General features: G+C 36.1%; 1 protein-coding gene across 13 annotated transcripts in view; it reads right to left on the reverse strand.

Moving 5' to 3' along the window:
• The window catches only part of VPS8 (VPS8 subunit of CORVET complex), a 236928-nt gene that overhangs the window by 129510 nt on the left and 86797 nt on the right, over positions 1-20621 (reverse strand). For all 13 annotated transcript variants that reach the window (XR_011503258.1, XR_011503257.1, XR_011503256.1 and 10 more), the window contains 3 exons: positions 13450-13672; positions 11201-11290; positions 8518-8569 (listed from right to left, as the gene is read on the reverse strand). Coding sequence is in view for 9 of the 13 variants with exons in the window: in XM_070509286.1 (XP_070365387.1) it covers positions 8518-8569; positions 11201-11290; positions 13450-13672 (365 nt within the window). In the remaining 4 variants the exon portion in view is untranslated. The remainder of the gene's footprint in view (positions 1-8517; positions 8570-11200; positions 11291-13449; positions 13673-20621) is intronic.

Here is a 20621-nt window from a genome sequence, read left to right on the forward strand (position 1 = left end):
TGTCATTCATTTCATTTATACCTATGCATATACACATACGCAAGCATACACAAATACATTGTTGCTATTATTATTTTGAACAAACTGTTACCCGATAGATCAATTAAGAATAAGAAAAATAAAAGTTTTTATTTTATCTTTACTTATTCATTCTCTGACGCACTTACTTGAACATTTTTTTGCAAGACAATTCTGGCAACAAATTCCCTCAATTTTTATTTGTCTGAGAAAGTCTTTGTTTCTTCTTCACTTCTGAAGGATAATTTCACAGGGTGCAAAATTCTGTTAGTGGGTTTTTCTCTCAACGCCTTAAATATTTTCCTCCACTCTCTTCTTGCTTGCACAATTTCTGAGAAGTAGAATGCAATTCGCGTTTTTGCTCCTCTATAGGTAAAGTGCTTTTTTCCCCTGGCCTCTTTCAAGATCTTTTCTTTATTTTCTGCAGTTTGGATATGACATGCCTATGTGTAGTTTTTCACTTTTTATCCTGCTTGGTGTTCACCAAGCTTCCTATGGATCTGTGGTTTGGTGTGTGACATTAAATTGGGGGAAATTCTCAGTCATTATTGCTTCAAATATTGCTTCTGTTCCTTTCTCCCTTTCTTCTCCTTCTGATATTCCAATTACGTGTACGTTACATCTTTTGTAGTTGTCCATTGTTCTTGGATATTCTTTCTTTTCCAGTCTTTTTCTCTTTGCTTTTCACCTTTGAAAGTTTCTATTGTTATGTCCTCATGCCGAGATTCTTTCCTCAGCTGTGTCCAGTCTAGTAACAAGCCCATCAAAGACATTCTCCATTTCTGTTACAGCATTTTTGATGTCTAACATTTCTTTTCGATTCTTTCTTAGAATTTCCATCTCTGTTTATATTATCCATCTTGAGTGTTGTCTACTTTCTCCACTAAAGTCCTTAGCACATTAATCACAGTATTTTTTTAAATTCCTGGTCTGATAATTCCCACATTCCTGCTATATCTAAGTCTGGTTTTAATGCTTAGTCTGTCTCTTCAAACTGTGTTCTTAGCCTTTTGGTATGCCGTGTAATTTTTGAAAGCCACATACGATGCACTAGGTAAAAGGCACTACAGTAAAGAGGCCTTTAGTCACGTGCTGGTAAGCTATGAGGGGAGGCGAAGGATTCTACAGTCTTTTGGTGCCTGTGCTTCTAAGATATGAACCTCATCAGTGCTCCTCAGTTTTTTTTTCCTCCTCGTAGGTGGAACAGGATGGGTTGAACATGCTGGGGTTGAGTATTTTCCTTCCCTCAGGTAATTTAGGCTCTGATAAAACCCCAGCAGGTTAAGTTTTGACAAAATAGTTTTTCCTTGGGGCAGACAAAGTTAAGAAAAACAGAATACTCTTGCATATTTCAAAATGGTTCCTTTCCCCTCCCCCTGCAGAAGCACAAGGGATTTTTCTCTGATATTCACTGAGAGAACCTGGTAGCAGTCCTGGAGGTAAATCTTACAAAATTATGGGGACTCCCCTGTGACAGGGCCTCCCTGGAGTTTTTAGATCTCAGACTTGTCTACACTGAGCCTCCAGCAATTCTTCAATTACAGTTCCAGTTTTCCTACCCCAGCACTGGTTCCTGCAGAGGTGTCTACTCCAGTAAGTTGTGATTCTCTGTGCCTGCCTCGCTCTCTAGTTTTTGGTACGGGAGTTTGGTCTGTGACCTCACTTTTCTGGCAGATCTCAGAAGAGTTGTTGATTTTTCAGCTTGTCCTACTTGTTGGTAGGACAGGTGGTGATTTCTAAGCTCCTTACAAACCAGACTGGAAACCAGAAGTCCTAAACGTTATTTGATTCAACTCAATTAGCATGATACAAGGTGGTAGTCACTTTACTAGTGTAATAAGTTCCTGTTCGTCGGCTAATTAGGTAAACCTTTATTGCTAGAAATCTCAGATAAAATCTCAGATACTTCTAGAGAATTCAATTTACTTGTTTAACATACTCATCTCCCTTATTCCATTGCTATGAATTTAAGGGCAGGAAGCCTGTGTCATCTCTGTTTCTAGCTCTAGCATCCAGCACAGCATCTGGCACATAGTAGGTGCTTAGTAAATGGATACTTAACTGAAGCATATATACCAACAAAGTATTTAATTTTCTTGACCCCTCTTCTACTCCTTTTCTCTCCTCACTATCTTTTTCCAGACAATTTTCTTTTGCAAAAGTTTATCAATTCCATTTGGAGTTTTCAATATACTGCTTTCATTTCTGCCACAAATATATGTTAAAAACAATTTTCAAGTTTGTTTCAAAAAGATTCATTTCAGTGTTACTATTGGGTGTGAGGGACTATGACTCTACCAAATGATCCCCCTTGCTCTCAACCTTACAGGAAAAAAAACCCCATAAAACCTGGACGTGATACAAAAGTAACTATCTGAAGCTGCTAAAGAGTGAATAGAAGTAGACAAATCTGGTGGGGAGTTCACAGTCACTGGTAGGAGGACAGTGGCAGCCATACAAGTAACTTTTCTTCTTTGTGCCTTTCCTGGGCTAAATGCAGTCTCCACTACACTCAGAGGCAGTGGAGGCGGAGGGAGAGGGATGGAAAAACTTCTCATCTTTCTGGCACAGGGGACCAGAAAAGTGAAGCCAGGAAATCATGAATGTGGAAGGAGTAGGGGCATCCCAAAAGGGAACGAGTCAAAGAGAGGAGCTCCAAACTGTCTACCCACTTCCGTGACTGATCCCTGACACACCATGCATGAGAAACAAGCAAAGCAGCTCAGCCTAAGAGGAAAAGTCAGCACCAAGACTGGAGCCCCTCCCTGAAGCTCCCACCCGCCCTCCTTCACGGGAGCGTGAAGAGAAGCAGACCGGCTCTGGTGTGGAGTTCATGTGCTTAGAGGAGTGGAGACAGGGACGTGTACAGTACATTACTATCACTTGTGGCTTTTAGCCTGGGACTAAGTGCTCTCTGTGTGGCAAGCACAGCAGCAGCTGGGAGCTCACAAGGGAAAATCAGCAATCTTTCTGGTTGGAGAACTAAAGAAGAGAACGTAGGAAATGGGAAGTTAACAGACTGGAGGAATCTTGTAAAAAGAAGCCAGAAAGAGGATCCTCAAACTCTCTATCCTCATCACTGACTGACCCCTAAGCCACACAAGTGGAAAAGAATCAAAGCAGACCAGCTAAAGACAAACAATCTTTCGAAAAGAGACTGGAGCTGCCACACAGAAACAGAGTTTGCAATTCAAGCCCCAGCCAAGAAAATTACCTGATAAAACACAGGGAAAAAATTCTCAGTGGTGAAAAATAACAGAATCCAGATTCTCCACAATGTAACATTCACAATACCCAGGATACAATCCAAAATTATCCAACATATGAAGAACCAAAAAAATAAAACACATTCTTCTTAAAAGAAAAGAAAGTCAATCAAGTCCAATCCTGAAATGAACAAAATGTTAGACTAATGGATAAAAATTTTAAAGCCACCATTCTATTTATTTTCAATGAAATAAAACAAAACATGCCTCAATGCATGAAAATTTGAACAGATAAATGAAGAAATGGAGGAGAGAAACAGAAACACAAAAAGAACCAAGTGAAAATTATGGAACTGAAAAACAATCATGGAAGATAAAAATTCACTGCATGGGTTTAACAGCCGAACTGACATGAAAGAGTGAACTTGAAGGTACAGCGATAGAAATCATCTAATGAGAAGACAGTGGGAAAAAACACCAAGCAAAACAAAGACAAAACTCAGAGGGACTGACTATGAGATAGTTGAGGAAAACATTCAAAAATCTGTGCTTCCACAAAAGCAATGAAAACAATCCAAGGAATGTTTATTCAAGAAAAATGGCTGAATCTCAGTAAGAACAGGGAACTCCACGGTGATTTAACTTTACCTAGTCCCATCCCCCTTTCCCCAGCTTCATTGAAAACCAACAGCCTTGCAACTATGGTGGCTGGGAAAATCAGTCACCTAGTGGCCACCTGAGGGGTCAGAATGGGTTTGGAACTCCCCCAAAGCCCCCATTCCTAGAGAAATGTCACTATTTGATCTATCTGGCAGCTCACTTAAAAGCTCCATTCTCAGGGCTTGTCTCTTTTTGTCCAGACTCAGAGCTTCTCTATGCAAAGAGCACCAACCCCAGGACATTTGTTAAAAACAGTCAGCACAATTGTTTAACTTTACAGATGCCAGAGTCAGTGCTACCAGAAGGGACTAATAAGAGACTCATCAAAAAACTTGAAAGGAAAAACTGGAGAATGGAGGTCTGCCATCAGGCTTTCAAAAGCTCCAACATATTTCTGGAACTCTAGAAGGACATGGGCATGTACAGGGCTATGACTATACCCAGAGAAGACTGAAAAGGCCCTAATCTATAACCTATGGCTGACTTTGAGACTCTGCACAAAACACCCTGCTAGAGCACTGAAAATTCCAAAATAAAATGAAGCAAAAACCATAGACTTAAAGTAAGAAATAGACAATTCAACACTAATATTTGGAGACTTCAATACTCCACTTTCAATTAGCAGGAGATGAACAGGAAATAGAAGTCTTGAACAAATTATAAGCCAACTAGACCTAACAGACATCTGTAGAACATTGCACTCAACAAGAAAACATATTCAACACATTATTTTCTGGTGGATATGGAACATTCTCCAGAACAGGCCATATGTTAGGCTATAAAAGGATGAGAACAAAATATGTTCTCTGACCACAATGGAATGAAATTAGAAATCAACATCTGAAGGAAATGTGAGAAATCCACAAATATGTGAAAACTAAACAATATACTTCTAAATAATCAATATCACAAGGGAAGTTAGAAAATACTTTTAGACGAATGGAAATGAAGACACCACATACCAACACTTATGGGATGCAGATAAAGCATTGCTTAGAGGGATATTTGCAGCTGTAAACACATTTTTTTTTAAAAAAAGAAAGATTTCAAATCAATAACCTAAACTTCCACCTCAAGAAAATTAAAAAAGAGCAAAATAAACCGAAAGCAAGATGAAGGAAATAAATAATAAAGACTAAGCTGAAATAAATGAAAGAGGAAAGAAAAATAAAGACTATCAATAAAATCAAAATTGGTTCTTTGAAAAGACCAACAAAACTGACAAACCTTTAGCTAGATAGATCAAGAAAAAGGAGAAGACTCAAACTACAAAAAGCCAGTAATAAAAGAAGAGACATAACTACTGACTTCACAAAAATAAAAGCAATTACAAGAGAATACCATAAACACTATATACCGACAAATTAGATAACATAGATGAAACGGACAAATTCCTAGAAATACCCAAAGTGCCAAAACTGACTCAAGAAGAAATAGTTAATCTGAATACACTTAACAAGCAGAAACTGAACTAGTAATTTCACAACTTTCAACAAAGAATATCCCAGGCTCACATTAATGAATTCTACCAAACATTTAAAGAAGAAGTAACATCAATCCTTCATAAACTCTCCCAAAAAACAAAAGAGAGAATACTTCCCAACTCATTCCATGAGACAAGTATACCAAAATATCAAGTATACCTGATACCAAGACCAGAAAAAAAAATAAATAAATAAAAATTACAGAACGATATCCTTAATGAATATAAACATAAAAACACTCAAAAAAATACTAGCAAACTCAATCCAGCAACATGCTAAAAGATTATACACCACAACCAAGTAGTATTTATCCCAAGAATGTAAGATTGGCTTAACATACGAAAATCAATCTTATGGATCATATCAATAAAATAAAAGACAAAACCCACAAGATTATCTTAATAGATGCAGAAAAAAAGCATTTGGTAATATCTAACCTTTTCATGTCAAAAACACTCAACAAACTAGGAATAGAAGGAAACTTTCTTAGACTGATAAGGCCATCTACAAAAAACCCACAGTGAACATCACATTTAATGGTGAAAAACTAAATGCTTTCTCCCTTAGATCAGGAAAAAGAGAAGGGTGTCCACTCTTGCCACTTCTCTTCAAAGTTGTATTAGAGGTTCTAGCCAGGCCAATTAGGTGAAGAAAAGGAATAAAAGGAAGAAATAAAACTATCTCTACATATAGATAACATGACGTTATATATGTAGAAAATTCTAAAGAATCCATTAAAAAATCAGAACTAACAAATGAATTTGGTAAGGATGCAGGATACAAAATTAATATACAAAAATCAATTTTATTTCTATACACTAGCAATGAACATTCTGAAAATGAGCTTAAAAACCTAATTCCATCTACAATAGCATCAAAATGAATAAAATACTTAGGAATAGATTTAACAAAAGAAGTATAAGACTTGTACACTAAAAACTGAAAAACACTGTTGAAAGAAATTAAACAAGACCTAAATAAATGGCAAGATACCCTGTATTCATAAATTGGAAGATTTAACGATGTGAAGATAGCAGTACTCCTGAAATTGATCTACAGATTCAAAGCAATCCTTATCAAAATCTCAGCTGCCCTTCTGCAGAAATTGAGAAAGCAAATTGATTTTAAAAGACCAAAATAAATGGAGAAACATATCATATTCATAGATTAGAAGACTCAATAGCATTAAGATGTCAATCCTTCCCAAATTAATCTATAGAGTCAATGCAATTCCAAACAAAATTCTAATAAGTTTTTTAAAAGAAACTGATGAGCTGATTTTAAAGTTCATAGGGAAAGGCAAAGGATCTAGACTAGCTAAACCAATTTTGAAAAAGAAAAATAAAGTTGGAGAACTTAAGGCATCTGATTTTGAGACTTACTATAACGCTTCAGTAATCAAGACAGTATATGTCTATATTTATAGACCTATAGCTCAATGGAACATAACACGTATACAGTCAATTGACTTTTTTTTTTTAAATCAGTTTTTCTCCATTTTTTGTTGAAAAAAGTGTCAAGGTAATTCAATGGAAACAAGATAATCTTCTCAAAAAATGGTAAAGGAACTGATAGCTATATGAGAAAGAAAAGCCTTAAACTTTGCTTTGCATCATAGATGAAAATTAACTCAAAATGGATTACAGACTTAAATGCAATGCTAAAACTATTAAATCTCTAGAGGAAAACATAAGAGAAAATCTTTATGATGTTGAATTGGACAAACATTTCTTAAACAGAACACCAAAAGTCTAAAATGAATAAATGAAAGGATGAAAATGAATAAAAGGATAAATGAATAAAATGGACTTCTTTAAGATTAAAAACTTTTGTTATTTGAAAGACATGGTTAAGAAAACAAAAAGGTAAGCAACAGACAGGGAGAAAATTTTTGCAAAACATATATTGAAAAACAGCTTGTATTCAGACTACATAAAGAACATTCTTATAGGCTCTGGTGGGGAGTTCACTCACTTGGAACTCTTACAACTCAATAATATGAAGTCAAATAACACCTCCTCCCCACCCCCAAAAAACTGTTAAAGATTTAAATAGACAATTCACAAAAAACGATATATGAATAGGCAAGAGCGCACGAAAAGATGCTCACATCACTGACCATCAGGAAAATAAAAATTAAAATCACAATGAGATACCATTATACACCCACCAGAATGGCTAAAATTTTTCAAAGATTGACAGGTTGACAGTACCAAGTGCTTGCAAGGATATGGAGCAACTGGAACTCTCATATATTGTTGATGAGAATGCAAAATGGTACACCCATTTTGAAAAACCAAACAGCAGTACCTTAGAAAGTAAAACATTTATTTACCATACATCCCATCCATTCCAATCCAAGGTAACTGCCCAAGAAAAATGAACACATGTGCCCACACAAAAGCTTACTCATAGCTAGGGATCAGAAGTGGGGGATAAGGGCAACATAAGGGATACCTATGGTGATGAAACTGTTCTGCATCTTGACTTTATCAGTGTGAATATCCAGTTGTAATATTGTGCTTTAGTTTTGCAAGATGTTATCAGTAGGGGAAAGTGGATAAAGAGTAGTGTCATCTCTTACAACTGCATGTGAATCTACAATTTCCTCATAATACAAAGTTTAATTAAAAACAGAACAAAATTCGTTCACAAATGTTGTAGCAGCATTACTTATAACAGCTCCAAATTGGAAGTAACTCAAATGTCCATCAACTGGTAAAGAGATAAACAAACGATGGTATGTCCAATCCACAGACTACTCTTCAACAGTAAAAGGGAATGAAATATTAATACATGCAACAACATGGAGGAATCTCAAAAACACTACACTTAGTGAAAGAAATAAAACACCAAGGATTACATACTGCATGATTCCACTTACATGAAATGTAGTGACAGAAAGTACATCAGTCATTGCCTGTAGGTGGGGCTGTGGGGAAAGGATAGAGTACAAAGGCGCAGGTGGAAATTTTTTAGTGTGAAGAAACTATATAATTCCTTCTATAGTTTGATTATGGTGTTGGTTACGTGATTATATATGGTTGTCAAAATTCACACTGTACATATAAAATTGGTGAATTTTATGATATTTTAAATATCTTAAAATACAAAAAAGAGAAAAAAATTAAGGCTTAGAAAATTAATACCTGTTAGCGTCTTTCCTGCATTCAGAGGAGGAGCAATGACTCTGAAAAGTTTCTGGAGTAAAATTAATAGAAAAATAATCACCATTATTTTTTAAAAAGAATATTTTTAAAAAGATAATCAAGAATCTTATGCTGTTAATCACCTTTCTGATTGAATTATTCATTTGCTACTGAGATTAAAAATAAAAACTATTTTTTGAGGAAGATTACCCCTGAGCTAACATGTATGCCCATCTTCCTCTACTTTATAAGAGGGACGCCTGCCACAGCATGGCTTGATAAGCAATACATAGGTCTGCGTCAAGCATCCAAACCAGTGAACCCCAGGCTGCTGAAGCCGAGTGCACGAACTTAACCGCTGTGCCACCAGGTCAGCCTCTTAAACATAAAAACTTTTAATGTGGACATGAACTGTTTTAGAAAGGTCACTGGGAAACAATCATTGTTGTCATATTCCTCACTAAAAGAAACCAATTAATAAATACCAGTTAGATGAAAGTCTCTGTTGAGATTATGATTTCTGAATATAAAATATCCTTAGGTTCCTAAAAGTGCTTTACTCTTTAAAAAAAAGAGTCAGCAAGTGAAGGGATTAATAATAGCCCCCCAAATGGTAATGAAGATTACTTTAAACTGAAAACATCTGAATGATCAGCAGCCACAGAGAGAAACATTATCTAAATTTAAGCAGAGCCTCTGAAAATACAGTAAGATTAATGGTAAAACTCCACTGGCCTTCCTGGGAGGGAGTTTCCTGTTGGGGAGAAGACTGACCTTTAGCACTGAGAAGTGCAAATTCAGCTGTTAATTAGCATCAAAAAGCCCAAAAAACCATTCATACTTTCCCATGGAAACCATAAATTCGCTCCGCCCCAACTTTTGTTAAACTAGTATATAAACCTTTACCTCTGGCTTTTCAGAGAGTTACTCATTACTGAGTGCTCCCAGTACATGTGTGAATAAACTTTGTCTTTTCTCCTGTTAATTTGTCTATTGTCTGTCAATTTGCAGCACTCCCCCCACCATTGGGATCTAAGCTGGTGGAAAAATTTTTCCGCCCAACACAAGGCACTACTTTGGCCTCAGAAACAGTCAAAACTAGAAGTCAGGAAAGGTTCCAGAGACTACTGTTGTCATCCCAAATGCGACGACACTTTCATTCTGGAAAATCTAGAAAATTTCAAAAGGCAGGACACCTCCTCTTAATTTGAACCTCTTTAAGTACTAAAATAACTAAACTTTAAACACTGAAAAGTGATTTCCTTACAGGCAGAGAATTATAAACGAGGAATCACAGGATGCATCTAAACGCCCACTGCTATAACCTCCAAAAGATGACAAATACCAAGCTCCTGCTGAAAGCTCAAAAACTACTCAACACAAGACAAGGCCACCTCAATAGTCCAGTGTTCCATCTGAGATGTGCAGGTATAAAAATCTCCAGACTTTGAGGAATAAAAAACCCACACAAAACAAAAACTTCAAAAGCAACAATACCAAAAACCCAGCAATTGTTTTTATAAACACAGAATGCATCAAATTAGAAGGTGTTTTCAGGGGTTATTTTGAGAGAAACTAGACATTGCATTAACTCTTCCTAATTGTGGTCTGGTAGTGGGGCAGAGAACATTTTTGCCTGCAGGGAGGTCCTGGACCTCACTGAGGAGGGAGGTGACCACTCTTTCTCAGGGAAGTACTGGATCTCGGTGAGTAAGCAGCAGAGAGCTGTTCAAGTGTAAAGAATACTTATTTGACACACAGACAATCAGGGTTAAAACCAGTGAAGGGGGCTGTGGCACTCATTTTGGAAATTGACCAAGAACAGAGAGGTACAACCCAAACTGAAGGAGTTATGAACTAGAGGGCTGCTCACCCACCAAGCTAATATGTTTAAAGAAGACTGAAGTATCTAGAATGACTGCTGACTTAGTAATACTGGAGATAGCTCTGGATGGCCATTAAATACACAAAAAAGTTGACCAGTTGCCGTCAGCAGATGCCTGGCTCTTTTGACACAGGTAATTAGTGGCTGTAAAAAGGCAATGGGCGGGCAGGGCACTATGTGTATCTACAATCCATTACCCACAATTCCGTCCCCAAATTTAAGGCAAATAACAAGACAGATGGGGTTTGGTTCTTTTTAAAATAAGCCCAAATGCTTTTTAGATGCTCTCTTCTAATGGAAATGAGAATAAGAAATTATAATGAATGCTATACAATTCTGAACTGGGAAAAGCAACAAACTAGCAGTTAACAAATAATGACTTCCAATCATTTTCAGGACCTTCCCCAGCAGAATATATCTACAAATAGCATTATTCAATAGTACAATATATACAATAAGTATATATATTGAATTTCTTATACCTTTTGAAAAAGCTATTATAATTTCAAAAATTCTTGGAAAAAACTTAAAGTCTAACAGGTAAGCATAACTTTTAATTTTGCCTATTGCTCCCTGAAATTTAAATACATAATTATGCAGATAAAAAAGAAAGCAATGGCAGAAGGTATGAAATTAAAGTCTACCTAAAAGTCCCAAATGAAATGGGTGCGAGCCTAATAAATCTACAAGAAATTAGAAGAATGGATGAAAACAGAAACTTTCAAAGCCAATGGAGAATTAGGAAAAAAACACTAATAGACAATATTAAATATGTGCCCAAGTTAGGAAGTATCTTACCTCCATTGGACTAATAAATTCATTCATGCCTCTGTTGTAGACGTAGATCATAGCATCATATAGCCGATTTTCCCAACACATGAGAACTACCTGTAAAAAGGAAAAGTTGCTTGGTCCATATAATTAGGTAAGTCTCACCAATTCCTCTCCTTAAAGATTTAAGAATGGGGAAGATCTTGACTTCTCTTCCCTAATTTTTCTTATTCCTTCTCTGAAAAAAACCAAAATTGAAGTATTCAAACACAATGCCAGACAACAGCTGTTGAAGGTTCAATACTACTTTTAATAGTACAACAGCTACTTTGAAACATCCTCCAATGTCTAACGTTATTTCTTCTCTATCCACCCCCTTTCCATATTTATTTTACCTTGGGTCACTAGTTCTACAAATACTTACTGAACACTTATATTCAGGTTCTCTCATAGGCACTGGGGATAAAGTGATGGATGAGACAATCCCAGACCTAGTCTGTACCCTTACAGAATGTCCATTCATCTTGAACACTCACCAAAAGAAGGGAGAGGCACAAAATGGTGTGTGAGTTATGACTTGGGGGAGAGACTCAATGACACAAATAATTCATTTACAAATGTGCTAAGTGTTATACAGGAACCCAACTTGGGCTGGAGAATTAAGAAGATCATCCCTGAGGGAGCAATATTTAAGCTAGGACCTAAAGGATGCATGTATGTGAGCCAAAAGCAGAGGTGGAAACTGGGGACTCTGAAGGCAGAAGCAGCAGTAAAGATGAAGGTTCTAAGGTGGGAAGGAGCTTGAAGTGTTTAAAGAAGGAGAGAAATTGATTTGAGAAAATATTTAGGGAGAGAAAATATGAGGGAGAGACATACTTTAAGATGACTCAAAGTATAGAGTACTCTATATTCTGTTCCTATGAGAGCTAAAATATACTATACTGACAAGAGGAGAGGGCTGAAGTAGAAGAGAAGAGGTCGACAAAGGAGAATGATAAGGAGAAGCCAGAGAGGTAAGAGGAAAAATGGAAGTGAGGTGTCATGAGAAAATCACTCTAGATGAAGGTATGTTCTGGGACCTCTCTCTCTTCTCTCACTACCCTTCCTCTCAGCCAGTGCCATAATCATAGATCTCTTTGCTGATGACTAACACATTTACAGCTTCAGCCCTAGTTTCCTCTCTGACTCATATATCCAACCACTGACTTGATATCTCCACCTGAATGTTTAGGAGCTATCTCCAAATAAAATGGCAAAACAGAACTCCTGATTTTGACACCCAAACTTAGACCTACCTCAGTCTTCCAATCTTCTTAAAGGAATTATTCCACCCTGTTTCTCAAGCTGAAAAACTAGGCATCCTTCTTAAATTCTCTCTTTCCACACCCTCGCACCCAATTCATCAGCAAATCAGTTCTACCTCCAAACACATCCAAAGTCAGGCCATCTCTCTCTATCTTACTGTTAGCATCTCCAGCCAGGACCACATCCTGGACCAGCTCCTAACTAGTCTCTTTGCTCCTTTTGTACTTGGCCCCCACCCCTCATTCTTTTATCCCTAAAGCAAACCAGAGTGACCTTGCTTAAAACCTTTTCATGATTTCTCATAGCACTCCGAATAAAATGGAAAAAATCTGTACCTTGCCCTGAAAGGATTACCTCTCCCTTTCAACCAAGCTCCAAATCTGTTTGCCTTTTATCTGTAATTCTAATAGCCAAGGCATATATCTTTTTTTTTTTTCCTTTGGCGTTAGCTGTTGCTTTTACCTGTAACAGTCTTCTCCAAGATCTTTGCATTACTGATTCCTTCTTGTCATATGGATTCCAGACTCAGGAAGGTTTTCTAATAATTAACCAATTTAAAGTAGCCTCTCATTCTCTACTATATTTCCCGTTTGACTTTTAACATAAAATTTGTTTTTGGATATCTCTGGTTTGTTTACTTGTTTATCTATTTATTGTCAAACTTCTTTGCTAGAATGTAAACCTATGAGAGGACAAGCAACTACCAAATGTAAACTCTACGCTAAGAGCTCTGGGGGATGTTGAAGAAAGAGAAGCCTCTTGGCTTGCAGGAGTTCATCATCTGACATTCATTAAAGAACAGTCCTAAGAAACACATTGACAAATACAAGTCTATGAAACATCTTACCAAAAGTGCTCAATAAATAATTGGGGTTGATAGAAGGTAGGGGGAGGCTGGATCAGTCAGGTAAATATAATCAGTAAAGGAATGATGCTTATTCTGTAAATCAGTAGACTGTCTATAAACTCACCTGTTGAATATCTAGGCTCGTGATATCCATATGTACAATGAGGGCTTCCACATTCTCCATTAACTTTTTATCTTGGAAATGAACGATCAAGTCTTTCATTACCTGGGGTGTGATCCCCACCAATTTATCACTTAAAATATATGGCTCAAGGCACTCCAAAAACACTCCTTTGGCCACTGAATTCTCACTTAATTTGTCATACATCTGGCTAAATAAAAGATCTCTGTAACAAGAAGGGGAAAAAAACACTCTTAGGAACATTCCAAACATCCGTTAAATTCAGTCTGCTAGGTATATCTCATCTTTCTTCTATTTTGACTTACTCACAAGTTTAATAACAACATTCACAATATTTGCATAGAGCTGTATATTGTGAAAACCTTTTTATACATACTATCTTAGTTAATTCTCTCAATACTTCTTTTGCAAATAAGAAAATTTGAATAAGTTAAATTATTTGCTGAAAGTCACACAGTTAAGTTATGGAGTCAGAATTTGAACTCAGCTCTCTGGTCTAAATCCTGTGCTGAGTCTATTAGGGCACAATGCTTCTTAAAGACAACACTGATACGAGTGAGTAGTACGGTGAACATGATGAAGTAGGAAAAAAAATTAAAAAGGACTACTCATAAATCTTTTCCTCTTTCCTGGTATCTAAATATTCTGAGCTGATCTGCAGAGCCAATCTGCTTCCTTACCTAGTTCTTACCCCTTGCTTTTCAAAGGCTTTAAGGTAGTAATTACTGATGGACGAGAAGGAAGAAATCTCATTCAGTATTTTAAAAATATATCTGGACATTATTTTATTGTGGAAACAAAAATTTTTAATTAATCTAAATGCTACCACACTCAATAATTATTTTATTTCCTACTTCTTCTGCAAATAGTCCATAAATAATTTGTTATACTCAGATATAATTCTGAATTCTGTTTTCATGCAACATTAAGATGATAAGCATTATTCTAAGTTGCTACCTACTCTTTAAAGTTACCATTTTGTCAAACAAGGTTTCAAGATGCTGAAACATCAGAACTTAATTAACTACTCCTGTGGTGTGGACTATATCACTTATTTCCAGTATTAACTGTTATGAGTGATGTGACAATGAACATCTACATATGCAGTCGTTCCCATTATGGGGGCTTAATTCCCTTGGCCATACTACTTTTTAGAAATTTATCTTGAGTCAAAGGATACGAAAAATTTTGTGGCACTTGAAATGTATCACTAAATTATCTTCAAAAAGCATCATACCACCAATTTACATTGCCACCAGTAATGTATAATCATACCAGTTTCACCAGGCAATTGTGATTGGTTTTCTCCCCCCAGATAATTTAATAAGTATAAATTAAACAACATCACTCTTTTAAACTCTTTGATGACTGGCAAAAATAAATGTTTCCTAAGTTTCCATTCATACATTGTATTGCCTTGTATCATTCACTGATTCACTCATTCCTTTTCTTTTAAAATAAAAACTGTGTAAATGCTATTTATCTGTTAGGATTACTTACTTATTTATCAAATGTATAATCTTTTTATATGTATATCATGTCAGTTGTGAAATATGGTATAGATGGTTCATCCAAAAGTGCTCTTTCATGACAAGTTCCACAAAAGTTTAAGGAACGTTCTGAAAGGAGTAGGATGGGGTCTTGCCTCATCTGAAGTCCTGGAAGGGGACAGATGATAAATGGACTGGCTACAACTGTGCCAGAACCACAGGCCACTTTTCAATAAACAGTATTTGCAGTATCCTTGGGGGAAATCCATATTCATTTACTTTTTTCTCATATCTACGAATGTAATTTTTGTATCACTTTTCCTCTTTGCTTCATTTTTATCAGAGCATTTTTCATGTTAGTTTCATTTTAATCAATAGCCCATCACATTTTTGTGATTACCAGTTACTAGCCAAATAAAAGAAACTGAAATTAATGAAGCTTTACTATAAGAAAGATAAAGTAAGAGTAACAAAGTAACTCTAATGAATTCAAAGAAAATGTTCTATTTGCTAGCCTTTGCACTCTGTAACGTGTTGTTAAAAACAATATGCTAGGGAAGATAATTACTATTTCAGTTCAGCAGAAAAAGCCCTAGAGAGGAGAATTAAAGAGCTAAAAATTCAGTAAATAGAGCATAAAAGTTGACAAACAAGGCACTCCTGTGACAAACAGCAGCATCACTGCTGGTAAGATTCATGACAAAACTATGTTTCTTTCTTAACCAGTTAAAGGCTATAATAAGGATACAAGAAAAATAAAACTCAGTAATCTTATCTGTATCTCTACTTTAAAATAAAAATAAAACAAAATTCTAAAACATGTTCACATCATTTTGGGAGAATATTTATTAGAGTATCAAGGAAGGAGGGAGAAATAAAAGTCCATACAAAAAAGCTTTAGCTCTTGTGTTTATTTCTATATTTATGCATTTTACTCCATCCAGTGCTGACTTTGTTTCCCGGAAGGACTAACTTAAGAATTGCTGTTTATTGCTTAAAGCTTAGCTTCTCTATAGCCAGTATAACAGAAAATCCGTTCTGAATAACAGAGGGACATCAAAGAGGTCTTTTTTACATAATTTCACTTTATGTTAATACTCATATTAAAAATATCATTTGGAGTTTATCATTCATAACTTCAAATTGATAGAGAAAATGGCTAAATTCACTTTGTGCATTACCAATTTTACAATTTAAAAAAATGTGAAGAACTCAGCTTTGATTATGAGATAATTACAAATTCAGGGACCGGCCTGGTGGCATAGTGGTTAAGTTTGTGCGCTCTGCTTCAGCGGCCCAGGGTTCGGAGGTTTGGATCCAGGGCACAGACCTAGCACCACCCATCAAGCCACACTTTACATCCCATGTAAAATAGAGAAAGATTGGCACAGATGTTTGCTCAGTGAAAATCTTCCTCAAGCAAAAAAAGAGGAAGATTGGCAACAGATGTTAGCTCAATGGCCAATCTCCTTCACAAAAAAAGAAAAAAAGAGAAATTATGTTCAAAACGCTCTGTTTTCCGATACAAGTACCACAGTTTGTAAAGATTTCCTTTAAAAAGGTTTGGTGGTGATGGTTGTGCAACTCTGTGAATATACTAAAACTACTGAATGGTACGCTTTAAAATGGTGAATTGTATGGTATGAGAACTATATCTCAATATAGCTGTTCTAAAATTAAAAAGGCGTAGCACCTTCCCCCCTAGCTTTGATATTTAAAATTTGAAGATGCAGCTATCAGGGAAACAAGATCTGAAACATCCAGCTCCTCAACTGTGCTTGATAATTAAGATCTTTTTGCTTCTCAAACAATAATCAGGATATTGAACAACAAGATTGAACAAATATCCTGGCTATCAAAAGACCGCTTCAGGTTCACTTCCGATTTAACAGAAATATTTTTGGTTCATATTTATATATAATTCAAGTCATCTGAACAATGGCTTCTTTTTGGATAGCTTACAGTGATATAAGCTCAAAGTGTCAGGATCATCTACATACAGCAGCTATTTTGTTTCATTTAATAACAGTTTTATTGAGATATAATTCACATATAATCATATAGCACCTATTCTTAAACAATGTTCAAAATTATGATTATAGGTCAAGTATACTCTGGACCAATTTCAAAATAAGCTACAATTATGGCTACTGTTGTATAGGCAAAATGACAAATTATTAAATGTCCTAGAAAAAGCCTTGAGACATTTTATATCATGTGTCTAAAACTGAAAAAAAAATTCACATTACAAAATTGAAATGAAAGTGTGGAACAGAGACCAAACTGTGAAAATAAAGCTCAAGTCTTCAAAAACAGCATTTCCTGTCATTTCTAATTTTGAACAATTCATGAAAAGACTACATAGCCAAGTTTTAACCAAAAAAGATGGCTATAATATAGTGGTTCCTGTCATAGTAAAAAGGATTTTATACTATAAAACACTTCTTAGGTATGAATAGGAATACATATATACACTAGTTCAATTAACATTACTGCTAGGTATGGGGTTCTATGAATTATGCTACTATGAGGTAACAGTTATCATAGTATAATAATGCTTGTGGTATTGAGTTAAAATTAATTTCAGAATATGTATTGTGTTTATAATTTGATGCACATAACAAACAGTATAATAGTGAAAATAAGAGGATGGCTATAAAAACAATGTACTCAATCAGAAGATATTTATATAAAAGGCATGTGCAGGCCAGGATTGAGAGTCTAAAGGATCACCCTAGAAGTGGAAGAAGTTACCTGAAAATGGCCGAATACTAGACTATGTTTTGTGAGACTGTATTTGTGTTATGCAAACCCAAGCATTCCTTAAAGCAATGTTAATGTCACAGATACTCTGGAAATTTGGGAATACAAAAGACCCTACATGAAAATGGAACCAAATGTCAAAAAAGATGGTATAAAGAGAGTGTCCAGTTTAGGAAGAAAGACACTATACTAGAAGGAAGTGACATACAGCTTCTAATCCTCCACTTCAATTTAACCTGGGGAATTGACCATTTTTAACCTTGTTATCTATGGCAACTCTAAGAAAACATTATAAAAACTCTACCAGTTAAGAGTGATTATATTGAACTATTTAAGCAAACATAGAATTTCTATATCTAACAAATCTTTAATTGTTTCATGTTTGAAATGGAAGGAGACTGTAAGATGACCTAGACGCAAAGAATCAAAGTTGATCAAATGGCCAATTTGACCCCTTTCCCCCTAAGCTCAGGCCCATAGATAGGCTCTTAACACTGATGAAAAAGAAAAGCCATATGGTGAGAAGTAAGCAAGCACAGAAGCACACAATCTAGAACACAAAAGGGAACACCTGACCCAGTGCTTAGTTTCACAACTCCAGGCCTTCTTACACTGCTGGGAATGCTGCCTCGTCCCTCCTGCCCTTACTGGAACCTAGAGAGTAGAAAAAGTGGGGAAAGAGAGCAGGAGGGAAAGGAGAATGAGAACAACACGTGCTGGAACTTCTCCTGAGCAAGAGCAGGATGTAGTGCAACCTGATCTTCAGCCTTTGGAAACGGGATTGAGAGAGAAGGAGGCCACACTATTTGCACTATGGACCTGGAAAACGTCCATGCCCTTGATCTAGGAGTATGTGTGTATGGGTGGATGAAGGAGGGAGGGAGGGAAGACCTGCAAAAAGAACCAAGAGTTGGAAAAGGACTCTTGAGCTGTCCCTTCCCCGTGGAGGTCAGGAATACTATGACTGCAGGTGTTTCTTTCTGAGATCTCCAACAAGTACTGCATTTATTTTTGACACAGCCCAGAAGCAAACAAGCTAAGGAGTCAAGAAAATTAGAGAAAGAAAAAATTTGATAAAAAAAGAAGAAATAATAAATAGATTCTAATTTGGTGAAAATCATACCAGATCTTATCTTCTACGTTATATGCTGTGATTTAATAAAGAAACTATTGCAGTCAATAGAAAGTTAGAAATAATGCCTTTTTGAATCATATAGAAAAGAAAGGTCTATCTCCAGAACATTTCTGGGAATAACACAAAATATTTCTGCAAGAAAGAACCTATTTTTTTTCTTTTTCCCTCTATAATCCTTCATCTTACAACTGCTAGAGCCATTTCAACTTTCAAGTATTCAAGATAATGACCACAAGTCATCTGGCAAACCAGGAGGCAGAACTACTTCATTAATTCAACCATCAGGTACTGAGTAGCTACTTTGTGCCAGGCACCATTCTAAGTGGATATAACCCATTTTATAAATCTACGCTTTCTTACTCTAAACAAAATTTAGTCTTTTAGGTACTTTATATCTCATTTATAATTATCTCAACTTGAAGATTAGGGTTGATTCAAGTACTTATTAGTATTAGCAACATCTCTATACCTCAATTCCTCATCTGAAAATGAGGACAACATTACCTCTCTTACACTGTAATTATGAGGATTAAACAAAACAAAATACGTAAAACTGATCCATAAATTATGAGGCTGCTTTAAAAAATACAAGATAACAAGGAAGTGAGTGTGAAAATTGGGGTAAAGAATATAAACTAAGTTAAGAAAAGCTAGGGTGAGGTTAGTATGTCACGGCTCTTAGCTTTCTAGGAAATAGTAATTAGCTACACAGTTCACTGTCCATTGATTAAAGTGAACCAGCTGTTCAGAAGAGGCAAAAGTAATTCCGGTACTAACACCTGAGGGAAATTTCTCCCTTGGGCCCTCAAGAAGAAGACAATGCATAACATAAAGCAATGTTCTCCACAACATCTCAACTGTGAATACAACATATGTCACTGGATAATCACACATAGCACTACAGCTGAAACACTGGAATGAATTTGAGCCCCAAGTGAGCAGAAGCTACAGCTCTCCATGACTTAATCAAAGGTCTGACGTGGCAAATAACTGCCCTCTTGATAACCTTCACTGATAACTTGAAAGTAGGACCCAACCTTTCATGATGCAGGCTACCTGAATATATATAAACTCACGGGTCAGGTCGGTGTTGTACAGGGTTTAGGAGTCTCTGCACTGGGTGCTCACATTTGTTCCCTACCACCCAAAAAGTGCCACAAAAGAACAAATGCCCAGGAGCTCGTCTGCCCGCATTAGAATCCCACCTTCACTCCTCAAAAGAAGTGTGAGTGAGCTCTGGCAAGTTATTTAATGGCTTTCTGCCTCTGGAACCTCCTGTGTAAAACGAAGATAATAACATCTACCTCACTGTTATAAAAATTAGACAAATTTAATGTAGAGGGCTTAGAACAATACCTGGCGTGCAGGGAACTATTATCATAATTGTGAAAAAATTGTGAACTAGCACAGGTTCGTTAACTAGCACAAGTTGGTTAACCAGCTAGTAACTAGCATAGTTACTACTTAAACCTTTAAAAAAGCCTAATCAAGAGTTTATTTACACTGATTTCTTTTAAACAAAAATGTTCCAAAAATCAAACCTGCAGATACAGGAATCTTGCCCTTTTCCGGGTAGTACGACATACTGTGTTTTAGTGATAGTTCATAAAAGAATATATATACAGTACACGAATCATACACTTTTACTTTTAAGATATTTAATTAGTATTGCTTTTCTGTTAGCTATGTTCTTCGCCTCCACTATCCTGCCACACAAATGCATAGATAATACACCCACAGCATCTATTTTGGAAAAGTTAATTTAT

The sequence above is a fragment of the Equus asinus genome, chromosome 5 (genome assembly GCF_041296235.1).
Source record: "Equus asinus isolate D_3611 breed Donkey chromosome 5, EquAss-T2T_v2, whole genome shotgun sequence".
NCBI lineage: Eukaryota > Metazoa > Chordata > Mammalia > Perissodactyla > Equidae > Equus > Equus asinus.